This window comes from Cherax quadricarinatus, chromosome 50 (assembly GCF_038502225.1).
Source record: "Cherax quadricarinatus isolate ZL_2023a chromosome 50, ASM3850222v1, whole genome shotgun sequence".
In the NCBI taxonomy this organism is placed as follows: Eukaryota; Metazoa; Arthropoda; class Malacostraca; order Decapoda; family Parastacidae; genus Cherax; species Cherax quadricarinatus.
The window spans coordinates 29,839,044-29,865,283 of NC_091341.1; the positions used below are offsets into that span (position 1 = coordinate 29,839,044).

The window sequence follows — 26,240 nt, forward strand, 5'->3', positions numbered from 1 at the left end:
TATGAGGTGATATTTCTTTCAAGTGTTACGTGTTCATATTGAGTATCAGACATAGTTTCCAAACACTGTTACGTTGGATTTTATTTCATCTGTGGGATTTAGGATAAATATCTTGCATACAGGAGACCCCTTGCAACTCTCGTATACAACCCCGAGCATAATACATCCCAGCCTCATTTATCTCCCAGGCAGCCGAGAGTTATACATATCACACACATACAGGAGTGAGCTACAAGTGGTTTTTGTGTGTGTACCGAGAGGCTTGTAGCACGACACCTTATCTTCAGACCCGAGGCAGACCATCAAGACCGTCATTATGAACTTCCTGCTGCTCCTGCCCCTCCTGTGCGTCGTGGCGGCCGATGATAATAGTGTCTCCACAGCCAAGCAGGAAGAGCTTCTTTCTACAATGATCGTGAATCAGTTGTTGTTGTCTCAACAAACAGAAGTTTTAAAGGAGCTGCTGAAGGCTTCTACACAACAAACTCAATGTAAACATTAATTTTCACAGTATGATGAGGATTTCAGTACTCAGAGACTACAAAATCCATCAGTGTGTCTTCATTGCATTTACATCGCACAAACAAAATGCAATTAGAACTAACAGAAACGAAAAATATTTCCCCTAATCACTCAAATCTGAGTAATCTATTTCACTGATCTTCAGCGCTCACACTTGAATCTAATGCCTAGTGAAACAGCCATGAACATCCAGCATTTCTTTCATTCCCATATCTTCCTTCATTCAATACCTCTCATACCTCACTTCACTCACCTCAGAATTATAACCTTCTCTGCATCATCTCCAGTTAATGAACATAATTAAACCAACTCTTAAAAGTTCCTAATTATAATTTCTCACTGTATTCCAAACACACATGTTGTCAAGCCCTTGAGTTAAACTTGATGGTCAAGTGTCTTGTTGCCAGAACCATGCACCTTGCATCATCACAATACAGTAGTGTTGGTACCATGCACCTTGCATCATCACCATACAGTAGTGTTGGTACCATGCACCTTGCATCATCACCATACAGTAGTGTTGGTACCATGCACCTTGCATCATCACCATACAGTAGTGTTGGTACCATGCACCTTGCATCATCACCATGCAGTAGTGATGGTACCATGCACCTTGCATCGTCACCATGCAGTAGTGATGGTACCATGCACCTTGCATCATCACAATGCAGTAATGATGGTACCATGCACCACAATGCAGTGCCATCACCTTGCATCACACATGTAGTGTTGGTACCATGCACCTATCATCACCATACAGCAGTGTTGGTACCATGCACCTTGCATCATCACCATGCAGTAGTGCTGGTACCATGCACCGTGCATCATCACCATGCAGTAGTGTTGGTACCATGCACCGTGCATCATCACCATGCAGAAGTGTTGGTACCATGCACCTTGCATCATCACCATTCAGTAGTGTTGGTACCATGCACCTTGCATCATCACCATGCAGTAGTGTTGGTACCATACAGTAGTGTTGGTACCATGCACCTTGCATCATCACCATGCAGTAGTGTTGGTACCATGCACCGTGCATCATCACCATGCAGAAGTGTTGGTACCATGCACCGTAGCAGTAGTGTTGGTACCATGCACCGTGCATCATCACCATGCATCATCACCATGCAGTAGTGCTGGTACCATGCACCGTGCATCATCACCATGCAGTAGTGTTGGTACCATGCACCGTGCATCATCACCATGCAGTAAGTGTTGCAGTAGTGTTGGTACCATACCATGCACCTTGCATCATCACCATGCAGAAGTGTTGGTACCATGCACCTTGCATCATCACCATGCAGAAGTGTTGGTACCATGCACCTTGCATCATCACCATGCAGAAGTGTTGGTACCATGCACCTTGCATCATCACCATGCAGAAGTGTTGGTACCATGCACCTTGCATCATCACCATGCAGTAGTGTTGGTACCATGCACCTTGCATCATCACCATGCAGTAGTGTTGGTACCATGCACCTTGCATCATCACCATGCAGTAATGATGGTACCATGCACCTTGCATCATCACCATGCAGTAGTGTTGGTACTATGCACCTTGCATCATCACTATGCAGAAGTGTTGGTACCATGCACCTTGCATCATCACCATGCAGAAGTGTTGGTACCATGCACCTTGCATCATCACTATGCAGTAGAGTTGGTACCATGCACCTTGCATCATCACCAAGCAGTAGTGTTGGAACCATGCACCTTGCATCATTACCATGCAGTAGTGTTGGTACCATGCACCTTGCATCATCACCATGCAGAAGTGTTGGTACCATACACCTTGTATCATCACCATGCAGAAGTGTTGGTACCATGCACCTTGCATCATCACCATGCAGTAGTGTTGGTACCATGCACCTTGCATCATCACCATGCAGTAGTGTTGGTACCATGCACCTTGCATCATCACCATGCAGTAGTGTTGGTACCATGCACCTTGCATCATCACCATGCAGTAGTGTTGGTACCATGCACCTTGCATCATCACCATGCAGTAGTGTTGGTACCATGCACCGTGCATCATCACCATGCAGTAGTGTTGGTACAATGCACCATGCATCATCCCCATGCAGAAGTGTTGGTACTATGCACTTTGCATCATCACTATGCAGTAGTGTTGGTACCATGCACCTTGCATCATCACCATGCAGAAGTATTGGTACCATGCACAATGCATCATCACCATGCAGTAGTGTTGGTACCATGCACCTTGCATCATCACCATGCAGAAGTGTTGGAACCATGCACCTTGCATCATCACCATGCAGTAGTGTTGGTACCATGCACCGTGCATCATCACCATGCAGTAGTGTATGTATCATGCACCATGCATCATCACACCTTGCATCATCACCATGCAGTAGTGTATGTATCATGCACCATATCATCATGTGTTGGAACCATGCACCTTGCATCATCACCATGCAGTAGTGTTGGTACCATGCACCTTGCATCATCACCATGCAGTAGTGTATGTATCATGCACCATGCATCATCACCAAGCAGTAGTGTTGGTACCATGCACCTTACATCATCACCATGCAGAAGTGTTGGTACCATGCACCTTGCATCATCACCATGCAGTAGTGTATGTATCATGCACCGTGCATCATCACCAAGCAGTAGTGTTGGCACCATGCACCGTGCATCATCACCATGCAGTAGTGTTGGTACCATGCACCTTACATCATCACCATGCAGTAGTGTTGGTACCATGCACCTTACGTCATCACCATGCAGAAGTGTTGGCACCATGCACCTTGCATCATCACCATGCAGTAATGTTGGTACCATGCACCTTACATCATCACCATGCAGTAGTGTTGGTACCATGCACCATTGATCATCACCATGCAGTAGTGTAGGTACCATGCACCTTGCATCATCACCATGCAGTAGTGTTGGTACCATGCATCGTGCATCATCACCATGCAGTAGTGTTGGTACCATGCACCCTGCATCATCACCATGCAGTAGTGTTGGTACCATGCACCCTGCATCATCACCATGCAGAATTGTTGGTACCATGCACCTTACATCATCATCATGCAGTAGTTTTGGTACCATGCACCTTGCATCATCCCTATGCAGTAGTGTTTGTACCATGCACCGTGCATCATCACCATGCACTAGTGTTGGTACCATGCACCTTGCATCATCACCATGCAGTAGTGTTGGTACCATGCACCGTGCATCATCACCATGCAGTAGTGTTGGTACCATGCACCGTGCATCATCACCATGCAGTAGTGTTGGTACCATGCACCCTGCATCATCACCATGCAGAATTGTTGGTACCATGCACCTTACATCATCACCATGCAGTAGTGTTGGTACCATGCACCTTGCATCATCACCATGCAGTAGTGTTAGTACCATGCACCTTGCATCATCACCATGCAGTAGTGTTGGTACCATGCACCGTGCATCATCACCATGCAGTAGTGCTGGTACCATGCACCTTGCATCATCACCATGCAGTAGTGTTGGTACCATGCACCTTGCATCATCACCATGCAGTAGTGTTGGTACCATGCACCTTACATCATCACCATGCAGTAGTGTTGGTACCATGCACCTTGCATCATCACCATGCAGTAGTGTTGGTACCATGCACCTTGCATCATCACCATGCAGTAGTGTTGGTACCATGCACCTTGCATCATCACCATGCAGTAGTGTTGGTACCATGCACCTTGCATCATCACCATGCAGTAGTGTTGGTACCATGCACCGTGCATCATCACATGCAGTAGTGTTCGTACCATGCACCGTGCATCATCACCATGCAGTAGTGTTGGTACCATGCACCTTGCATCATCACCATGCAGTAGTGTTGGTACCATGCACCTTACATCATCACCATGCAGTAGTGTTGGTACCATGCACCTTGCATCATCACCATGCAGTAGTGTTGGTACCATGCACCGTGCATCATCACCATGCAGTAGTGTTGGTACCATGCACCGTGCATCATCACATGCAGTAGTGTTGGTACCATGCACCGTGCATCATCACCATGCAGTAGTGTTGGTACCATGCACCGTGCATCATCACATGCAGTAGTGTTGGTACCATGCACCTTGCATCATCACCATGCAGTAGTGTTGGTACCATGCACCTTACATCATCACCATGCAGTAGTGTTGGTACCATGCACCTTGCATCATCACCATGCAGTAGTGTTGGTACCATGCACCGTGCATCATCACATGCAGTAGTGTTGGTACCATGCACCGTGCATCATCACCATGCAGTAGTGTTGGTACCATGCACCTTGCATCATCACCATGCAGTAGTGTTGGTACCATGCACCGTGCATCATCACCATGCAGTAGTGTTGGTACCATGCACCGTGCATCATCACATGCAGTAGTGTTGGTACCATGCACCGTGCATCATCACCATGCAGTAGTGTTGGTACCATGCACCTTGCATCATCACCATGCAGTAGTGTTGGTACCATGCACCGTGCATCATCACCATGCAGTAGTGTTGGTACCATGCACCTTACATCATCACCATGCAGTAGTGTTGGTACCATGCACCTTGCATCATCACCATGCAGTAGTGTTGGTACCATGCACCGTGCATCATCACCATGCAGTAGTGTTGGTACCATGCACCGTGCATCATCACCATGCAGTAGTGTTGGTACCATGCACCGTGCATCATCACCATGCAGTAGTGTTGGTACCATGCACCTTGCATCATCACCATGCAGTAGTGTTGGTACCATGCACCTTACATCATCACCATGCAGTAGTGTTGGTACCATGCACCTTGCATCATCACCATGCAGTAGTGTTGGTACCATGCACCGTGCATCATCACATGCAGTAGTGTTGGTACCATGCACCGTGCATCATCACCATGCAGTAGTGTTGGTACCATGCACCTTACATCATCACCATGCAGTAGTGTTGGTACCATGCACCGTGCATCATCACATGCAGTAGTGTTGGTACCATGCACCTTGCATCATCACCATGCAGTAGTGTTGGTACCATGCACCTTACATCATCACCATGCAGTAGTGTTGGTACCATGCACCTTGCATCATCACCATGCAGTAGTGTTGGTACCATGCACCGTGCATCATCACATGCAGTAGTGTTGGTACCATGCACCGTGCATCATCACCATGCAGTAGTGTTGGTACCATGCACCTTACATCATCACCATGCAGTAGTGTTGGTACCATGCACCTTACATCATCACCATGCAGTAGTGTTGGTACCATGCACCGTGCATCATCACCATGCAGTAGTGTTGGTACCATGCACCTTGCATCATCACCATGCAGTAGTGTTGGTACCATGCACCGTGCATCATCACATGCAGTAGTGTTGGTACCATGCACCGTGCATCATCACCATGCAGTAGTGTTGGTACCATGCACCTTGCATCATCACCATGCAGTAGTGTTGGTACCATGCACCTTGCATCATCACCATGCAGTAGTGTTGGTACCATGCACCGTGCATCATCACCATGCAGTAGTGTTGGTACCATGCACCGTGCATCATCACCATGCAGTAGTGTTGGTACCATGCACCGTGCATCATCACCATGCAGTAGTGTTGGTACCATGCACCTTGCATCATCACCATGCAGTAGTGTTGGTACCATGCACCTTGCATCATCACCATGCAGTAGTGTTGGTACCATGCACCGTGCATCATCACATGCAGTAGTGTTGGTACCATGCACCGTGCATCATCACCATGCAGTAGTGTTGTTACCATGCACCTTGCATCATCACCATGCAGTAGTGTTGGTACCATGCACCGTGCATCATCACCATGCAGTAGTGTTGGTACCATGCACCGTGCATCATCACCATGCAGTAGTGTTGGTACCATGCACCGTGCATCATCACCATGCAGTAGTGTTGTTACCATGCACCGTACCATGCACCATGCACCGTGCATCATCACATGCAGTAGTGTTGGTACCATGCACCGTGCATCATCACATGCAGTAGTGTTGGTACCATGCACCGTGCATCATCACCATGCAGTAGTGTTGTTACCATGCACCTTGCATCATCACCATGCAGTAGTGTTGGTACCATGCACCGTGCATCATCACCATGCAGTAGTGTTGTTACCATGCACCTTGCATCATCACCATGCAGTAGTGTTGGTACCATGCACCGTGCATCATCACCATGCAGTAGTGTTGTTACCATGCACCTTGCATCATCACCATGCAGTAGTGTTGGTACCATGCACCTTGCATCATCACCATGCAGTAGTGTTGTTACCATGCACCTTGCATCATCACCATGCAGTAGTGTTGTTACCATGCACCTTGCATCATCACCATGCAGTAGTGTTGTTACCATGCACCTTGCATCATCACCATGCAGTAGTGTTGGTACCATGCACCTTGCATCATCACCATGCAGTAGTGTTGGTACCATGCACCGTGCATCATCACCATGCAGTAGTGTTGTTACCATGCACCTTGCATCATCACATGCAGTAGTGTTGGTACCATGCACCGTGCATCATCACATGCAGTAGTGTTGGTACCATGCACCTTGCATCATCACATGCAGTAGTGTTGGTACCATGCACCGTGCATCATCACATGCAGTAGTGTTGGTACCATGCACCGTGCATCATCACATGCAGTAGTGTTGGTACCATGCACCGTGCATCATCACCATGCAGTAGTGTTGGTACCATGCACCGTGCATCATCACCATGCAGTAGTGTTGGTACCATGCACCGTGCATCATCACCATGCAGTAGTGTTGGTACCATGCACCGTGCATCATCACCATGCAGTAGTGTTGGTACCATGCACCGTGCATCATCACCATGCAGTAGTGTTGGTACCATGCACCTTGCATCATCACCATGCAGTAGTGTTGGTACCATGCACCGTGCATCATCACATGCAGTAGTGTTGGTACCATGCACCTTGCATCATCACATGCACTGAAGAACGGTTCTCTCTGCATATTCCTTTAAAACTTAAAGTTTTAACTATATTGCAAAAGTTTTTAGACTTTCCTGATGATAATTCCTCCAACTTCCATATATTGAAATTTTAGATGAGTGAATTTTTGATGTCGAGAGACAAGAGGACAGTAGACTGAGTGAGGACACGAGGACACGAGGACTCGAGGACGCGAGGACACGAGGACACGAGGACACGGAAGACGGAAGAGGAGAGTGCGAGAGGGGCACGTGTAGAACAAAGGGATGGAGTCAAGAAAAAGATTGGAAGGAGAAAATGAGAACTGCGAGGTAGAATGATCACTAATATTATCACGTAGATTTTATGGAAAAAAAATTCTGGGAAACCTTCCTGTAGGTTATTCAGTTAAAGATTAATTATACATTCTTAGAGGAAATGTCTGTTTTAATTCTGTACTTTCGGATATTGCTTATGAGTAGTTTAAGTTAAAACTATATATATGTATGTCAGCGGACCAACAGCTGCAACGAGCCTGGCCCAAGGTCGGCTTCTGCCAGTAGAAATTCTCTAGGAACTCATCAAATATAAATGAGGTTAGTGGAATCATGTTGAATGTAACCACAACAATGAGTTTCACTGTGTTACTGCTGTCTATAATTTTTTCAGGCCTGACCTGTCCACAGCCTTACACCAAGATCTTGGACGAGTGTTTCTTCCTGAGTCACCACAAACTTACGTGGGCCAAGGCTCGCCAACACTGCCAAGGAATGTCTGGGGACCTGGCTACACCAAAACATATCCTAGCTCTTAAGTCTTTCGTTCAAGAGAAAAAGGGTTGGTATAAATAAGCATTTTAACAACAGTAAAAATGTAAATCATATTGAAACAAGTTTGAAATAATGAAGATGATCACCGTATTATCGAAATACTTGCCTGATTATATATATATATATATATATATATATATATATATATATATATATATATATATATATATATATATATATATATATATATAGGTAGTAGGTTGGTAGACAGCAACCACCCAAGGAGGTACTACCGTCCTGCCAAGTGAGTGTAAAACGAAAACCTGTAATTGTTTTACATGATGGTAGTATTGCTGGTGTCTTTTGTCTGTCTCATAAATATGCAAGATTACAGGTACGTCTTGCTACTTCTACTTACACTTAGGTCACACTACACATACATGTACACGTTTATTTATATACACTCATCTGAGTTTTCTTTGATTTTATCTTAATATGTGATGAAGGGTTTTGAAAACCTACAAGTTGAAGAATTGAGACACTTATGCAACACATGGGAATCTTTATTGAAGAAACGTTTCGCCACACAGTGGCTTCATCAGTCCAATACAAAGTAGAAATGGGTAAGGAGAGTAGAAGTTTGAGGTAATCAGTCCCTCAACCTGGAATCGATGTGCTCAGTCCATCACCCTTGTAGGAAGTGCAGCATAGGGCCAGAGAGGTGGCTTATATACTGTGGTGAGATGAGTTGAAGCAGGAGGAGGCGGGATCACAGTGGGACCTGTTACTAGTGTAAGTAGGTCGTCGTCCAAAGGTTGGGCAAGCGTTGAAGTCTTTGTACCAAGATCTTGGACGACGACCTACTTACACTAGTGGCAGGTCCCACTGTGATCCCGCCTCCTCCTGCTTCAACTCATCTCACCACAGTATATAAGCCACCTCTCTGGCCCTATGCTGCACTTCCTACAAGAGTGATGGACTGAACACATCGATTCCAGGTTGAGGGACTGATTACCTCAAACTTCTACTCTCCTTACCCATTTCTACTTTGTATTGGACTGATGAAGCCACTGTGTGGCGAAACGTTTCTTCAATAAAGATTCCCATGTGTTGCATAAGTGTCTCAATTCTTCATTTTATCTTAATAGTTCTTGGTCTTATTACTTTTCCCTTTATATCCATGGGGAAGTGGAATAAGAATCTTTCCTCCGTAAGTCATGCGTGTTGTAAAAGTCAACTATAATGCCGGGAACAATGGGCTAGTAACCCCTTTTCCTGTAAAGATTACTAAAAAGAATAAGAAGAAAATTGTCGAAGTGGGAAGTCTGAATGTGCGTGGATGTTGTGCAAATGTTAAGAAAGAGATGATTGTGGATATTATGAATGAGAAGAAACTGGATGTCCTGGCTTTAACTGAAACAAAGCTGAAGGGGGTGGGAGAGTTTCAGTGGAGAGGAATAAATGGGATTAGGTCAGGGGTTTCAAATAGAGTTAGAGCTAAAGAAGGAGTAGCAATAATGTTGAAGGATAAGCTATGGCAGGAAAAGAGGGACTACAAATGTATAAATTCAAGGATTATGTGGAGTAAAATAAAGGTTGGATGTGAAAAGTGGGTTATAGTAAGCGTGTATGCACCTGGAGAAGAGAGAAGTGTAGAGGAGAGAGAGAGATTCTGGGAAATGTTGAGTGAATGCGTGGGGAGTTTTGAATCAAGTGTGAGAGTAATGGTGGTTGGGGATTTCAATGCTAAAGTGGGTAAAAATGTTATGGAGGGAGTAGTAGGTAAATTTGGGGTGCCAGGGGTAAATGTAAATGGGGAGCTTTTAATTGAGCTATGTGTAGAAAGAAATTTGGTAATAAGTAATACATATTTTATGAAAAAGAGGATAAATAAATATACAAGGTATGATGTAGCACGTAATGAAAGTAGTTTGTTAGATTATGTATTGGTGGATAAAAGGTTGATGGGTAGGCTCCAGGATGTACATGTTTATAGAGGGGCAACTGATATATCAGATCATTATTTAGTTGTAGCTACAGTTAGAGTAAGAGGTAGATGGGAAAAGAGGAAGGTGGCAACAACAAGTAAGAGGGAGGTGAAAGTGTATAAACTAAGGGAGGAGGAAGTTCGGGTGAGATATAAGCGACTATTGGCAGAAAGGTGGGCTAGTGCAAAGATGAGTAGTGGGGGGGTTGAAGAGGGTTGGAATAGTTTTAAAAATGCAGTATTAGAATGTGGGGCAGAAGTTTGTGGTTATAGGAGGGTGGGTGCAGGAGGAAAGAGGAGTGATTGGTGGAATGATGAAGTAAAGGGTGTGATAAAAGAGAAAAAGGTAGCTTATGAGAGGTTTTTACAAAGCAGAAGTGTTATAAGAAGAGCAGAGTATATGGAGAGTAAAAGAAAGGTGAAGAGAGTGGTGAGAGAGTGCAAAAGGAGAGCAGATGAAAGAGTGGGAGAGGCATTGTCAAGAAATTTTAATGAAAATAAGAAAAAAATTTGGAGCGAGTTAAACAAGTTAAGAAAGCCTAGGGAAAGTATGGATTTGTTAGTTAAAAACAGAGTAAGGGAGTTAGTAGATGGGGAGAGGGAGGCATTAGGTAGATGGCGAGAATATTTTGAGGAACTTTTAAATGTTGAGGAAGAAAGGGAGGCGGTAATTTCATGCACTGGCCAGGGAGGTATACCATCTTTTAGTAGTGAAGAAGAACAGGATGTAAGTGTGGGGGAGGTACGTGAGGCATTACGGGGAATGAAAGGGGGTAAAGCAGCTGGAACTGATGGGATCATGACAGAAATGTTAAAAGCAGGGGGGTATAGTGTTGGAGTGGTTGGTACTTTTGTTTAATAAATGTATGAAAGAGGGGAAGGTACCTAGGGATTGGCGGAGAGCATGTATAGTCCCTTTATATAAAGGGAAAGGGGACAAAAGAGACTGTAAAAATTATAGAGGAATAAGTTTACTGAGTATACCAGGAAAAGTATACGGTAGGGTTATAATTGAAAGAATTAGAGGTAAGACAGAATGTAGGATTGCGGATGAGCAAGGAGGCTTCAGAGTGGGTAGGGGATGTGTAGATCAAGTGTTTACATTGAAGCATATATGTGAACAGTATTTAGATAAAGGTAGGGAAGTTTTTATTGCATTTATGGATTGAGAAAAGGCATATGATAAAGTGGATAGAGGAGCAATGTGGCAGATGTTGCAAGTGTATGGAATAGGTGGCAAGTTACTAAACGCTGTAAAGAGTTTTTATGAGGATAGTGAGGCTCAGGTTAGGGTGTGTAGAAGAGAGGGAGAATACTTCCCGGTAAAAGTAGGTCTTAGACAGGGATGTGTAATGTCACAATGGTTGTTTAATATATTTATAGATGGGGTTGCAAAAGAAGTAAATGCTAGGGTGTTCGGGAGAGGGGTGGGATTAAATTATGGGGAATCAAATGCAAAATGGGAATTGACACAGTTACTTTTTGCTGATGATACTGTGCTTATGGGAGATTCTAAAGAAAAATTGCAAAGGTTAGTGGATGAGTTTGAGAATGTGTGTAAAGGTAGAAAGTTGAAAGTGAACATAGAAAAGAGTAAGGTGATGAGGGCATCAAATGATTTAGATAAAGAAAATTGGATATCAAATTGGGGAGGAGGAGTATGGAAGAAATGAATGTTTTCAGATACTTGGGAGTTGACGTGTCGGCGGATGGATTTATGAAGGATGAGGTTAATCATAGAATTGATGAGGGAAAAAAGGTGAGTGGTGCGTTGAGGTATATGTGGAGTCAAAAAACGTTATCTATGGAGGCAAAAAAGGGAATGTATGAAAGTATAGTAGTACCAACACTCTTATATGGATGTGAAGCTTGGGTGGTAAATGCAGCAGCGAGGAGACGGTTGGAGGCAGTGGAGATGTCCTGTCTAAGGGCAATGTGTGATGTAAATATTATGCAGAAAATTCGGAGTGTGGAAATTAGGAGGTGTGGAGTTAATAAAAGCATTAGTCAGAGGGCAGAAGAGGGGTTGTTGATGTGGTTTGGTCATTTAGAGAGAATGGATCAAAGTAAAATGACATGGAAAGCATATAAATCTATAGGGGAAGGAAAGAGGGGTAGGGGTCGTCCTCGAAAGGGTTGGAAAGAGGGGGTAAAGGAGGTTTTGTGGGCGAGGGGCTTGGACTTCCAGCAAGCGTGCATGAGCGTGTTAGATAGGAGTGAATGGAGACGAATGATACTTGGGACCTGACGATCTCTTGGAGTGTGAGCAGGGTAATATTTAGTGATGGGATTCAGGAAAACCGGTTATTTTCATATAGTCGGACTTGAGTCCTGGAAATGGGAAGTACAATGCCTGCACTTTAAAGGAGGGGTTTGGGATATTGGCAGTTTGGAGGGATATGTTGTGTATCTTTATACGTATATACTTCTAAACTGTTGTGTTCTGAGCACCTCTGCAAAAGCAGTGATAATGTGTGAGTGTGGTGAAAGTGTTGAATGATGAAAGTGTTTTATTTTTGGGGATTTTCTTTCTTTTTTGGGTCACCCTGCCTCGGTGGGAGACGGCCGACTTGTTGAAAATATATATATATATACATATATATATATATATATATATATATATATATATATATATATATATATATATACACATATATATATATATATATCCTAGGTAGTAGGTTGGTAGACAGCAACCGCCCAGGGAGGTACTACCGTCCTGCCAAGTGAGTGTACAACGAAAGCCTGTAATTGTTTTCATTATGGTAGGATTGCTGGTGTCCTTTTTTCTGTCTCATAAACATGCAAGGTTTCAGGTACGTCTTGCTACTTCTACTTACACTTAGGTCACACTACACATACATGTACAAACATATATATATACACGCACCTCTCTGGGGTTTCTTCTATTTTCTTTCTAGTTCTTGTTCTTGTTTATTTCCTCTTATCTCCATGGGGAAGTGGAACAGAATTCTTCCTCCGTAAGTCATGCGTGTTGTAAGAGGCGACTAAAATGCCGGGAGCAAGGGGCTAGTAACCTCTTCTCCTGTATATATTACTAAATGTAAAAGGAGAAACTTTCGTTTTTCCTTTTGGGCCACCCTGTCTCGGTGGTCCACCCTGCCTCGGTGGTCCACCCTGCCTCGGTGGTCCACCCTGCCTCGGTGGTCCACCCTGCCTCGGTGGTCCACCCTGCCTCGGTGGTCCACCCTGCCTCGGTGGGCCACCCCGCCTCGGTGGTCCACCCTGCCTCGGTGGTCCACCCTGTCTCAGTGGGCCACCCTGCCTCGGTGGGCCACCCTGCCTCGGTGGGCCACCCTGCCTCGGTGGGCCACCCTGCCTCGGTGGGCTACCCTGCCTCAGTGGGCTACCCTGCCTCGGTGGGCTACCCTGCCTCGGTGGGCCACCCTGCCTCGGTGGGCCACCATGCCTCGGTGGGCCACCCTGCCTCGGTGTGCCACCCTGCCTCGGTGAGCCACCCTGCCTCGGTAGGCTACCCTGCCTCGGTGGGCCACCCTGCCTCGGTGGGCCACCCTGCCTCGGTGGGCTACCCTGCCTCGGTGGGCTACCCTGCCTCGGTGGGCCACCCTGCCTCGGTGGGCCACCCTGCCTCGGTGGGCCACCATGCCTCAATGGGCCATCCTGCCTCGGTGGGCCACCCTGCCTCGGTGGGCCACCCTGCCTCGCTGGGCCACCCTGCCTCGCTGGGCCACCCTGCCTCGGTGGGCCACCATGCCTCGCTGGGCCACCCTGCCTGGCTGGGCCACCATGCCTCGCTGGGCCACTCTGCCTCGGTGGGCCACCCTGCCTCGCTGGGCCACCCTGCCTCGGTGGGCCACCCTGCCTCGCTGGGCCACCCTGCCTCGGTGGTCCACCCTGCCTCGCTGGGCCACCCTGCCTCGCTGGGCCACCCTGCCTCGGTGGGCCACCCTGCCTCGGTGGGCTACCCTGCCTCGGTGGGCTACCCTGCCTCGGTGGGCCATCCTGCCTCGGTGGGCCACCCTGCCTCGGTGGGCCACCCTGCCTCGCTGGGCCACCCTGCCTCGCTGGGCCACCCTGCCTCGGTGGGCCACCATGCCTCGCTGGGCCACCCTGCCTGGCTGGGCCACCATGCCTCGCTGGGCCACTCTGCCTCGGTGGGCCACCCTGCCTCGCTGGGCCACCCTGCCTCGGTGGGCCACCCTGCCTCGCTGGGCCACCCTGCCTCGGTGGTCCACCCTGCCTCGCTGGGCCACCCTGCCTCGCTGGGCCACCCTGCCTCAGTGTGATACGGCTGGTGCGTTGAAAGAAAGAAGATATATATATATATATATATATATATATATATATATATATATATATATATATATATATATATATATAAATAAGAAAATAAGAACATAAGAAAGAAGGAACACTGCAACAGGCCTACTGACCCATGCGGAACAGGTCCATGTCTACCCCCGGATTAGACCAACGACCCACCCCCGGATTAGCCCAATGACCCACCCAGTCTGATCATCTCCACTCAAGGATGGAGCACTGCACCAGACCCAGCAGCACAAGCTAGTCAGGTCCAACTCACACCCACCCACACACACTCATGTATTTATCTAACCTATTTTTAAAACTACACAACGTTTTAGCCTGAATAACAGTACTCGGGAGTTTGTTCCACTCATCCACAACTCTATTACCAAACCAGTGCTTTCCTATATCCTTTCTGAATCTGAATTTTTCCAACTTGAAACCATTGCTGCGAGTCCTGTCTTGGCTTGAAATTTTCAGTACGCTATTTGCATCCCCTTTATTTATTCCTGTTTTCCATTTATACACCTCGATCATATCCCCCCTAATTCTACGCCTTTCGAGAGAGTGCAGATTCAGGGCCCTCAGTCTATCCTCATAGGGAAGGTTTCTGATACATGGGATCATCTTTGTCATCCTCCTCTGTACGTTTTCCAGAGCATTTATATCCATTCTGTAATACGGTGACCAGAACTTAGCAGCAAAGTCTAAATGAGGCCTATCCAAGGATGTATAGAGTAGAAGAACAACCTGAGGACTTCTATTATTAATACTTCTAGATATGAAGCCAAGAATTCTGTTAGCTTTATTGCGAACATTAATGCACTGTTGTCTTGGTTTTAGATTACTGTTAACCAGAACTCCTAAATCCTTTTCGCAATTAGTAGTATTAAGATCTACATTATTTAGTTTATATGTGGCATGGTTATTTACAAGTACAACATTTAGAACTTTGCATTTGTCAGTGTTAAACTGCATCTGCCACTTCTCCGACCATTGCATCAGTCTATTCAAATCATCCTGGAGTGCTATAATGTCCTCATTAGAATGAATTGGACGGCCTATTTTGGTGTCATCAGCAAATTTGCTTATGTCGCTATTTATTCCCTCATCTATGTCGTTTATGTAAATTGTGAACAACAACGGACCCAACACTGACCCCTGAGGAACACAGCTTGTGACGTGCCCCCATTCTGATTTCTCCCCATTTATGCAAACTCTCTGCTGTCTATTTGTCAACCATGTCTCTACCCAGGAAAAAATTTCTCCTCCTATTCTGTGTGCCTTAAGTTTCCTCAATAGCCTCTGGTGTGGAACTCTATCGAAAGCCTTACTGAAGTCCATATACACAATATTACATTCATTACCATGATCTACCTCCTCAAACACCTTAGTGAAAAAAGTTAGTAAATTCGTAAGACAGGAACGCCCCTTTGTAAAACCGTGTTGAGATTCATTAATCAATCTGTGCCTATCAAGATGGCTACGAATTGCTTCGGCAATTATTGATTCCATAAATTTTCCCACTATGGAGGTAAGGCTTATTGGTCTATAGTTCGAAGCCAAGGACCTGTCACTTGCCTTGCAAATAGGTATTACATTTGCCATTTTCCACTTATCAGGCACTATGCCAGTTTGTAGTGATATGTTAAAAAGATTAGCCAAAGGTAAGCTAAGTTCCTCTTTACATTCCTTTAACACCCTTGCAAACAGTTCATCAGAACCTGGGGATTTGTTACGTTTTAGTTTCTCTATTTGTCTGAGGACCATGTCACTAGTTACCGCAATCGTACATAGTTTATCATCCTGTTCTATATAATCTATTATTTCATGAATATCGCCTGTATTTTCCTGGGTGAAAACTGAGAGGAAGTATTTAGAATTTCACACATATCCTTATCACTGTCAGTGATCTGACCAGAGTTACTTTTAAGTGGGCCAATCTTGTCCCTAATCTTACTTCTGTATACCTGAAAGAATCCTTTAGGGTTAATCTTTGAATCCCTTGCGACCTTAGCCTCATAATCCCTTTTTGCTTTTCTTATTCCTTTCTTTATTTCTCTCTTTAGTTGAATATATTGATTTCTTAACTGCCCATCCCCTCTTTTGATACGCCTATATATGCCTCTCTTTTGACCAATGAGATGTTTTAATCTATTGTTCATCCATTTGGGATCATTTTTTTTCGATCTGATTTCCCTACTCGGAACAAAAGTTGTCTGGGCAGCTAGAACTATGCTCTGAAAAACGTCATATTGGCAACCAAGATCACCTACCTGACCCATAGTCAGGACATCCCAATTTAGCCCACCCAAGCAATTTTTTAGTCCCATGAAGTCTGCCAAGCGATAATCTGGGACAGAGATTTGATTGCAGTTATCTGGGTAATTCCATGATATATTGAAACTAAGTGATTTATGATCACTTTCCCCAAGCTCATCATTAACCTCAAGATTATTAATTAGTGAATCTTTGTTGGCAAGAACCAAGTCAAGCAGATTGTTTCGTCTAGTTGGTTCTGTCACAACCTGTTCTAAAAAGCAATCCTGAACCGTATCAAGAAAGTCACTAGACTCAAGATTTCCTGTCATATTGTTCCAATCAATTTGTCTAAAGCTAAAATCTCCCATTATAACAACATTTTCATAACTAGATGCCTTATGAATTTCGTCCCATAACAGCTTACTGCCCTCCCTATCAAGGTTTGGGGGCCTATAAATCATACCCAAAATTAATTTGTCATGTCCCTCGAGAAACTGTAGCCAAACAGATTCTGTGTTCGAAGTCTCTAATCTTATATCATGTCTAAGACAACAATTTAAATTTTCTCTGACATACATCGGCACTCCACCACCCTTCCTGTTGACCCTGTCTGTGTGGAATAGTTTATAACCCTGTATGTTGCATTCAGAAGGCATTTCTCTATCTTTCAGGTTTAACCAGGTCTCTGTTATACCAATAATATCTATATTACCTACACTTGCAAGTAATCTTTGCTCATCTATCTTATTTCTTAGACTCCTACTATTTGTATGGTAAACTTTAAGGAAGCTAGTCACTCGTTGCCCTCTACTATCCCTCTTTGTTTGTTGATCAATTGATTTGTCATTACTAGCAACTTTATTTTGAATATTGTCTTTTAAATATATCCCTGAGATATCCCGGTAATACTGTTGTTTTTAACCCTAATGCTGCAGCCTGATTGTTTCCCACAAACACCCATACCTCTATAATCTATCAGAGCTTAGGCAGGTAGTACCGCAGGTGACTAAATATATTTTAGGTAAGATTACAATAATTTAATAACAAACGAACAAACACAATGAAATAAATTTTTTTTCATTAGGTTCAGAATGATTTTTTCGAAATTAATGCACTCTCAAATTTTCTCTTGCCTTGTTCGGCATGAAGAGCGTATATATATATATAATATATATATATATATATGTATATATATATATAGGAGAGGAGAGTTATTAAATGGAGAGTTAGAGGTATTGGGAAGATGGAGGGAATATTTTGAGGAATTGTTAAATGTTGATGAAGATAGGGAAGCTGTGATTTCGTGTATAGGGCAAGGAGGAATAACATCTTGTAGGAGTGAGGAAGAGCCAGTTGTGAGTGTGGGGGAAGTTCTTGAGGCAGTAGGTAAAATGAAAGGGGGTAAGGCAGCCGGGATTGATGGGATAAAGATAGAAATGTTAAAAGCAGGTGGGGATATAGTTTTGGAGTGGTTGGTGCAATTATTTAATAAATGTATGGAAGAGGGTAAGGTACCTAGGGATTGGCAGAGAGCATGCATAGTTCCTTTGTATAAAGGCAAAGGGGATAAAAGAGAGTGCAAAAATTATAGGGGGATAAGTCTGTTGAGTGTACCTGGTAAAGTGTATGGTAGAGTTATAATTGAAAGAATTAAGAATAAGACGGAGAATAGGATAGCAGATGAACAAGGAGGCTTTAGGAAAGGTAGGGGGTGTGTGGACCAGGTGTTTACAGTGAAACATATAAGTGAACAGTATTTAGATAAGGCTAAAGAGGTCTTTGTGGCATTTATGGATTTGGAAAAGGCGTATGACAGGGTGGATAGGGGGGCAATGTGGCAGATGTTGCAAGTGTATGGTGTAGGAGGTAGGTTACTGAAAGCAGTGAAGAGTTTTTACGAGGATAGTGAGGCTCAAGTTAGAGTATGTAGGAAAGAGGGAAATTTTTTCCCAGTAAAAGTAGGCCTTAGACAAGGATGTGTGATGTCACCGTGGTTGTTTAATATATTTATAGATGGGGTTGTAAGAGAAGTAAATGCGAGGGTCTTGGCAAGAGGCGTGGAGTTAAAAGATAAAGAATCACACACAAAGTGGGAGTTGTCACAGCTGCTCTTTGCTGATGACACTGTGCTCTTGGGAGATTCTGAAGAGAAGCTGCAGAGATTGGTGGATGAATTTGGTAGGGTGTGCAAAAGAAGAAAATTAAAGGTGAATACAGGAAAGAGTAAGGTTATGAGGATAACAAAAAGATTAGGTGATGAAAGATTGAATATCAGATTGAAGGGAGAGAGTATGGAGGAGGTGAACGTATTCAGATATTTGGGAGTGGACGTGTCAGCGGATGGGTCTATGAAAGATGAGGTGAATCATAGAATTGATGAGGGAAAAAGAGTGAGTGGTGCACTTAGGAGTCTGTGGAGACAAAGAACTTTGTCCTTGGAGGCAAAGAGGGGAATGTATGAGAGTATAGTTTTACCAACGCTCTTATATGGGTGTGAAGCATGGGTGATGAATGTTGCAGCGAGGAGAAGGCTGGAGGCAGTGGAGATGTCATGTCTGAGGGCAATGTGTGGTGTGAATATAATGCAGAGAATTCGTAGTTTGGAAGTTAGGAGGAGGTGCGGGATTACCAAAACTGTTGTCCAGAGGGCTGAGGAAGGGTTGTTGAGGTGGTTCGGACATGTAGAGAGAATGGAGCGAAACAGAATGACTTCAAGAGTGTATCAGTCTGTAGTGGAAGGAAGGCGGGGTAGGGGTCGGCCTAGGAAGGGTTGGAGGGAGGGGGTAAAGGAGGTTTTGTGTGCGAGGGGCTTGGACTTCCAGCAGGCATGCGTGAGCGTGTTTGATAGGAGTGAATGGAGACAAATGGTTTTTAATACTTGACGTGCTGTTGGAGTGTGAGCAAAGTAACATTTATGAAGGGATTCAGGGAAACCGGCAGGCCGGACTTGAGTCCTGGAGATGGGAAGTACAGTGCCTGCACTCTGAAGGAGGGGTGTTAATGTTGCAGTTTAAAAACTGTAGTGTAAAGCACCCTTCTGGCAAGACATTGATGGAGTGAATGATGGTGAAAGTTTTTCTTTTTCGGGCCACCCTGCCTTGGTGGGAATTGGCCAGTGTGATAATAAATAAATAAATATATATATATATATATATATATATATATATATATATATATATATATATATATAGATCTGTGTTTGTGTGTGCGTGTACTCGTCTAACTGTAGCTGCAGCGGTCAAATCATAGCTCCTGGCCCCGCCTCTTCACTGGTCGCTACTAGGTCACTCTCTCCCTTCTTCTTGAGCTTTATCATTCCTAAACCTATGTATGTACCCATCCTGCTCTCCTTCTCGTTTGTGCGATTATGTAAATGATCCAAGTCGGACCGAAACGTCGTCGTACGCTCCTCTCTTCAATGTGCGGATTATTTGTGTATCGTTCCAGTCACGGTATTGTGCCTTTTTTTGTTACCTATGTATGGATCCTCCCTCCACTACATCACTTTCCAGACTATTCCACTTCCTGACGACTGAAGAAATACTTCCTAACATCCCTGTGACTCATCTGAGTCCTTAACTTCCAATTGTGACCTCTTGTTGCTGTGTACCATCTCTGGAACATCCTGTCTCTATCCACCTTGTCGATTCCTCTCAGTATTTTGTAGGTCGTTATCATGTCCTCCCTGTCCCTCCTGTACTCCAGTGTCGTCAGGTCGAGTTCTCTTAACCTCTCCTCGTGGGACTAGTTTTGTTGCAAGCCTTTCCACTTTCTCTAGTTTCCTGACGTGCTTGGCCAGGTGAGGGTTACAAACTGGAGCTTCATACTCCAATATGGGCCTGACTTACACGGAGTACACAGTCCAGACCGACTCCTTACTGAGATGTCGCAATGCTATTCATAGGTTCGCTAGTCGCCCATATGCTGCAGCAGTTATTTGGTTATGTGCTCCTCTGGAGATGTGCTCGGTATTATACACACTCCAAGACCCTTTTTCATGAATGAGGTTTGTAGTCTTTGGCCACCTAGACTGTACTCTGCGATCTTTTTTGCTCTTCCCCTGTCTTCATGACTTTGCACTTGGTGGGGTTGAACTCCAGGAACCTGTTGCTGGACCAGGCCTGCAGCCTGTCCAGATCCCTCTGTAGTCCTGCCTGGTCTTCCACTGACTGAATTCTCTTCATTAACTTCACATCGTCTGCAAACAAGGACACTCCTGTGTCTATTCCTTCCGTCATATCATTCACATAAACCAGGAACAGCACTGGTCCCAGGACTGACCCCTGTGGAACCCCACTCGTTACAAGCTCCCAGTCTGACACCTCATCATATATCATGACTCTTGCTACCTTTCCTGTCAGGCATTCTCTGATACATTTCAGTGCCTTCCCAGTTATACCTGCTGGTCCTCCAGCTTTTGCACTAATCTCTTGTGTGGAACTGTGTCAAAAGTCTTCTTACAGTCCAAGAAAACGCAGTCTACCTCACCTCTCTCTCTCTCTCTCTCTCTCTCTCTCTCTCTCTCTCTTGTCTTACTGCTGTCACGTTTTCATAGAACTCTAGTAGGTTTGTGACATAGGATTTCCCGTCTCTGAATCCTTTCTGGTTGTCATTTATAACGTCATTCCTTTCTAGGTGGTCCACCACTCTTCTGATAATCTCCCTGACTCTGCATGCAATACATGTCTGTCCCCTTTTTTGAAAAATTGATATTACATTTGCTGTCTTCTATATCTCAGGTAGTCGCCCTGTTCTGATAGATGTGTTGAAGATCGTTGTTAGTTGTACACATAGAGCCTCTGCTTCCTCTCTCAGGACCCACGGAGAGATGTTATCTGGTCCTATCGCGTTTGAGATATCTAGTTCCGTTAGCAGCCCCTTCACCGCCTCCTCCGATGTATGTATCGTGTCGAACACTTGGTGTATCCCACCTCTCCGTCTTTCTGGAGTTCTTTCTGTTTCCACTGTGAATACTTCTTTGAATCTCATGTTGAGCTCCTCATAAACTTCAAGGTCGTTCCTTGTAAACTCCCCTACTTCCATCCTCAGCCTGATTACCTGGTCTTTAATCGTTGTTTCCTTCCTAATGTGACTGTACAACAGCTTCGGGGCAGACTTGGCTTTCGCTGTTGTCATTTTCATATTGTCATTGGGCCTCCCTTCTTACCTGTGCATATTCATTTCTCGCTCTTCGACAACTTTCCTTATTCTCATGGGTCCCTTGTCTTCTATACTTCTTCCATTCTCTAGCACACTTGGTTTTAGCCTCTCCACACCTGTGGGTGAACCAAGGGCCTTCTCATTATGTCTGTTGCCTTTGGGAATGAACCTCTCCTCAGCTTCCTTGCATATTGTTGTTACATATTCCATTATCTCATTTACTGATTTTCCTGCCAGCTCTCTGTCCCTCTGAACCTCGTGCAGAAAATTCATCATGCCTGTTTAGTCACCTCTTGTAGTTTGGCTTCATTCGTCCTGCCCTTCCTGCTTCCATCTCTACTTGTAACTCTACTGTGTATTAGAAACTTAGAACCAAGTGATCACTAGCTTCTAGGGGCCTTTCATATGTTATGTCCTCAATATCTGCACTACTCAAGGTGAATATTAGGTCCAGTCTTGTTGGATCATCCTCTTCCCTCTCTCTGGTAGTGTCCCTAACGTGTCGATGCATAACATTTTCCAGTACAACCTCTTACATCCTAGCACACCACGTTTCTGGGCCCCGATGTGGCCCCAGGTTTTCCTAATCAACTTTATTGTAATTGAAGTCACCCACAACCAGCAACTTTACCCTGCACACATAGGACCTCTTGCTATTCTGTGGTAGGTTATACATCACTGCACACATCACCTTAGGACCTCCAGTCTGAAGAGTTCCTATTATGTAGTCCCTTACTTCTCTGTCTCCTCTCTCCAACTCCTCAAAATCCCATTGGTTTTTGGTGAGCAGTGCCACTCCTCCACACCCCTGTTACTTCTGTGTTTCCTCAGGATTTCATATCCAGTTGGATAGACGGTGTTTGTTATCATTCCTGAGAGCTTGGCTTCTGTGAGGCCTATGACGTTTGGTAATGCCTCTTATTCTTTCGTGCCACTCCTCCCATTTATTGGTTATTCCATCAGCGTTGGTGTACTATACCTTCAGTTTCCTCTCCAATACTATACTCTGCATTTTTTGGGGGGTTGGGGGATGGGGCTTGGCAGGGTGCTATGGGAGTCTATTGCATATTGTGGGGTGGGGACTCTGAGTGTGGGGTGTGGTTTGTGTTAGGATAATGTGTTTGACAGTTGGGTTCTGAGTGTGGTTCTCTGGGGTTTTTCGCACTCTTCTCCACTCAACTCTGTACTCTACTGACTTAGGCATTCTCTTTCTTGCCCCTTTCTTCTCTGTGTCCTCAGTCTCAGCTGTTACCGTTCTGTCATCCCTCTGTCTTGCTCTAGGAACACTTTCTGGTATGTTGATGATTTCTTTTGGCATGTTTTCTCCTCCGGGATCCTGTCCCACACCATATCTGTCTTGACTGGCCAGTTTCTTTCCTTCGAGTAATCCCCTATTCTCTGAAAATTTATTAGCTCAGATAAGTCCTTCTCTCTTGTCTGATGATATTTTCAATCTAGTTTTTCCCTCTGCCATCTTCATATGACCTCCCTTCTCTCTCCTGAAGTCCATGGATAAAAATTGACCTCTCCATCTCTTCTTCCAATTGCTTTTCCATCCACATCTTAGGCTCCCCCCGTTTATATATAGATATCACTTCCATTATTATTTCCTGTACCTCCTGGTGGCCTTGTCAGACCTCGGCATGGGGCCTATCTCCTCCGCCTGCGCCCCTTCACATACTGCTGTCCCTGTGCCTAACAGCATGCCCCCTTCAGTCTTCAACCTTTCTTGGTGGCCTGTTAGGGCCTCAGTGTAAGTTTTGTCTCCTTTCTTACCTTTGGACCTCTCATTTAATATTAGTGTATCTGCTCCAGATGCCATGGCTTCTCTGGTTATTGTCTGTATATCTCGCTTCAGCATATTTACTTCGTTTTCTAGGACCTGTATCTTGGCTTCTGCAGCTTCAGCTCACGACTTCCACTGATTCTCTGCCTCAATCCTCTTTTCCATTCTCGCGGTAAGCTCATCTAGTTTGCTTTCCCACACTTGGTCCAACTTTTTGCATAGCTCTCCATCCACTCTTCCTTCCAAGGCCCATCTTTCTCTTGTCCCCTGTGTCCTCTGTCTTCTTGTCCTCTGTGTCCTGTGTCCTCTTGTCCCCTGTGTCCTCTGTCTTGTCTCGTGGTTGTGTTTGTACTCACCTAATTGTGGTTGCAGGGGTCGAGACTCAGCTCCTGGCCCCGCCTCTTCACTGTGTGTGTGTGTGTACTCACCTAATTGTACTCACCTAATTGTGGTTGCAGGGGTCGAGACTCAGCTCCTGGCCCCGCCTCTTCACTGATCGCTACTGGATCCTCTCTCTCTCTGCTTCCTGAGCTTTGTCATACCTCTTCTTAAAACTATGTATGGTTCCTGCCTCCACTACTTCACTTGCTAGGCTATTCCACTTGCTGACAACTCTATGACTGAAGAAATACTTCCTAACGTCCCTGTGACTCGTCTGATTCTTCAGCTTCCAGTTGTGACCCCTTGTCCCTGTGTCCCCTCTCTGGAACATCCTATCTCTGTCCACCTTGTCTATTCCCCGCAGTATCTTGTATGTCGTTATCCTGTCTCCCCTGACCCTTCTGTCCTCCAGTGTCGTCAGTCCGATTTCCCTTAACCTTTCCTCGTACGACATTCCCTTGAGCTCTGGGACTAGCCTTGTTGCAAACCTTGTGTGTGTGTGTGTATGTGTGTGTGTACTCGCGCGTGTGTAGAAGTTTATAAATGCTAACATTTTTATCACAACTTAGCTCCTGGTTAATCATTAACGAATGTCTTATTCTGTGGAACGCAGGTAATGATTATGTGTTCGTGGGCGCCGGAGGCTCAGTGGGAAGCAAAAACGGCCAGGGAAGCCGTCCATTTAAGTGGATAGACGGGAGACTCGTCGCATCCAGCGACTGGTACCCAGGAGAACCCAATAACTTAACCCATGATGAATTCTGCGTAAGCCTGCGCATCACTTATCACCCCGTGCTGATCGATATTTCCTGCTCTGAGGAGTTGCAATTTGCTTGTCAATATTACCATCCCCAGTAAAGCAACAGCTCCACTTACTAGTACATACTTCATGATGTGCGTGTATTGCATTGTATATTCAAAGAAAAATTTGTATCTTCTCAATTTATAACCTTTCAAAGTTTACTTAAAGTATTCTTGGTTTTAGTTTCAGGATGAATTTTGGCTTTAGGTGATACAGTGAGAGTGTTAGTTCATTTGAAGAGAGCGCTGGTACATTGAGATATGGACATAAAATTGGGGAAAAAAATACACGTAGAAGAAATATACACTTTAAGTATACACTAGAAATACACCTTCTATAAGAGTGTATTTCCAGTGAAGGTCAATCCTGTCTATTAAGCTCGTGTTCATAAACATTTATACCTAGAAAGTAATTTCGAGGATGCTTAATTCTTTAGCCAGGGATTAAAAAAATTCATTGTAAATACAATGAAATACATCTTTCCGTGCATATTTTCTGGTAAGCTTAAGGTCTGTTGACTGCAAGAGTATCATTCTGGATATTATCCATCTAGAGACTAAGAGTAAGGATACGGCTGTAGTCTTAGGATAGGTAAGGCCACTTTCGTCCTCCCTAGAATTTTGTGGCAGACTGACAAATATCCGTGAATAATTAGTTGTTGAGACAATCATAATGATTCAAAACCACATTATGTCATCCTTCAATAGCGGTATTAGGGCTTTATACATATCATTTAGACTTTAGTAAGTCTAAAGTCTAAATGTCAACTGAGGATTAAGTGTAGCCACCCTGAGGATCTGACCCGGCTACAGGGTTGATTTAAAAATTTTTTATCTCTAATATAGTGATTGAAATGTTACTCTAGCTATTCATGTATACATATATTCTTGATATTAAGTAGTGGTATTAATGCTGCATATCTTGTATTTTCTTACGGTATACCGAGAACTACACTAATCTTTTGATCGGTATATCATTCCCCAACGAAAGCAAAAGACTGTGTAGGAGACGCAACACTTCCCCATTGAAAAGCTAAGAGACAACATAATAAATGTCAGTGACCCAAGACTATTCAACTACCTCCCACCATACACAAGGGGGATTACCAATAAACCCCTCGCTGTCTTCAAGAAGGCGCTGGACAGACCTAAAATCAGTACTTGATCAACCGAGCTGTGGTTCATACGTAGGTTTGTGTGTGGCCAACAGTAACAGCTTGGTTGATCAGACCCTGATCCTCCAGGAAGCCTGGTCACAGACCGGGCCGCAGGGGTGTTGACTCCCCAAACCCTCTCCATGTATACTCTATTACATAAGCAATAAAATAATGAGAAACTCAAA

The 26,240-nt window shown here is 44.6% G+C and overlaps 1 protein-coding gene across 1 annotated transcript; it reads left to right on the forward strand.

The window, feature by feature from the left end:
* Positions 1-154: 154 nt before the first annotated feature.
* Positions 155-26,240, forward strand: LOC128695294 (low affinity immunoglobulin epsilon Fc receptor). Its single transcript, XM_053785798.2, has 3 exons — positions 155-491; positions 8,134-8,301; positions 24,711-26,240. Exons 1-3 carry the CDS (start codon positions 317-319, stop codon positions 24,953-24,955), a joined length of 588 nt encoding a protein of 195 aa, XP_053641773.2. The 5' UTR covers positions 155-316; the 3' UTR covers positions 24,956-26,240.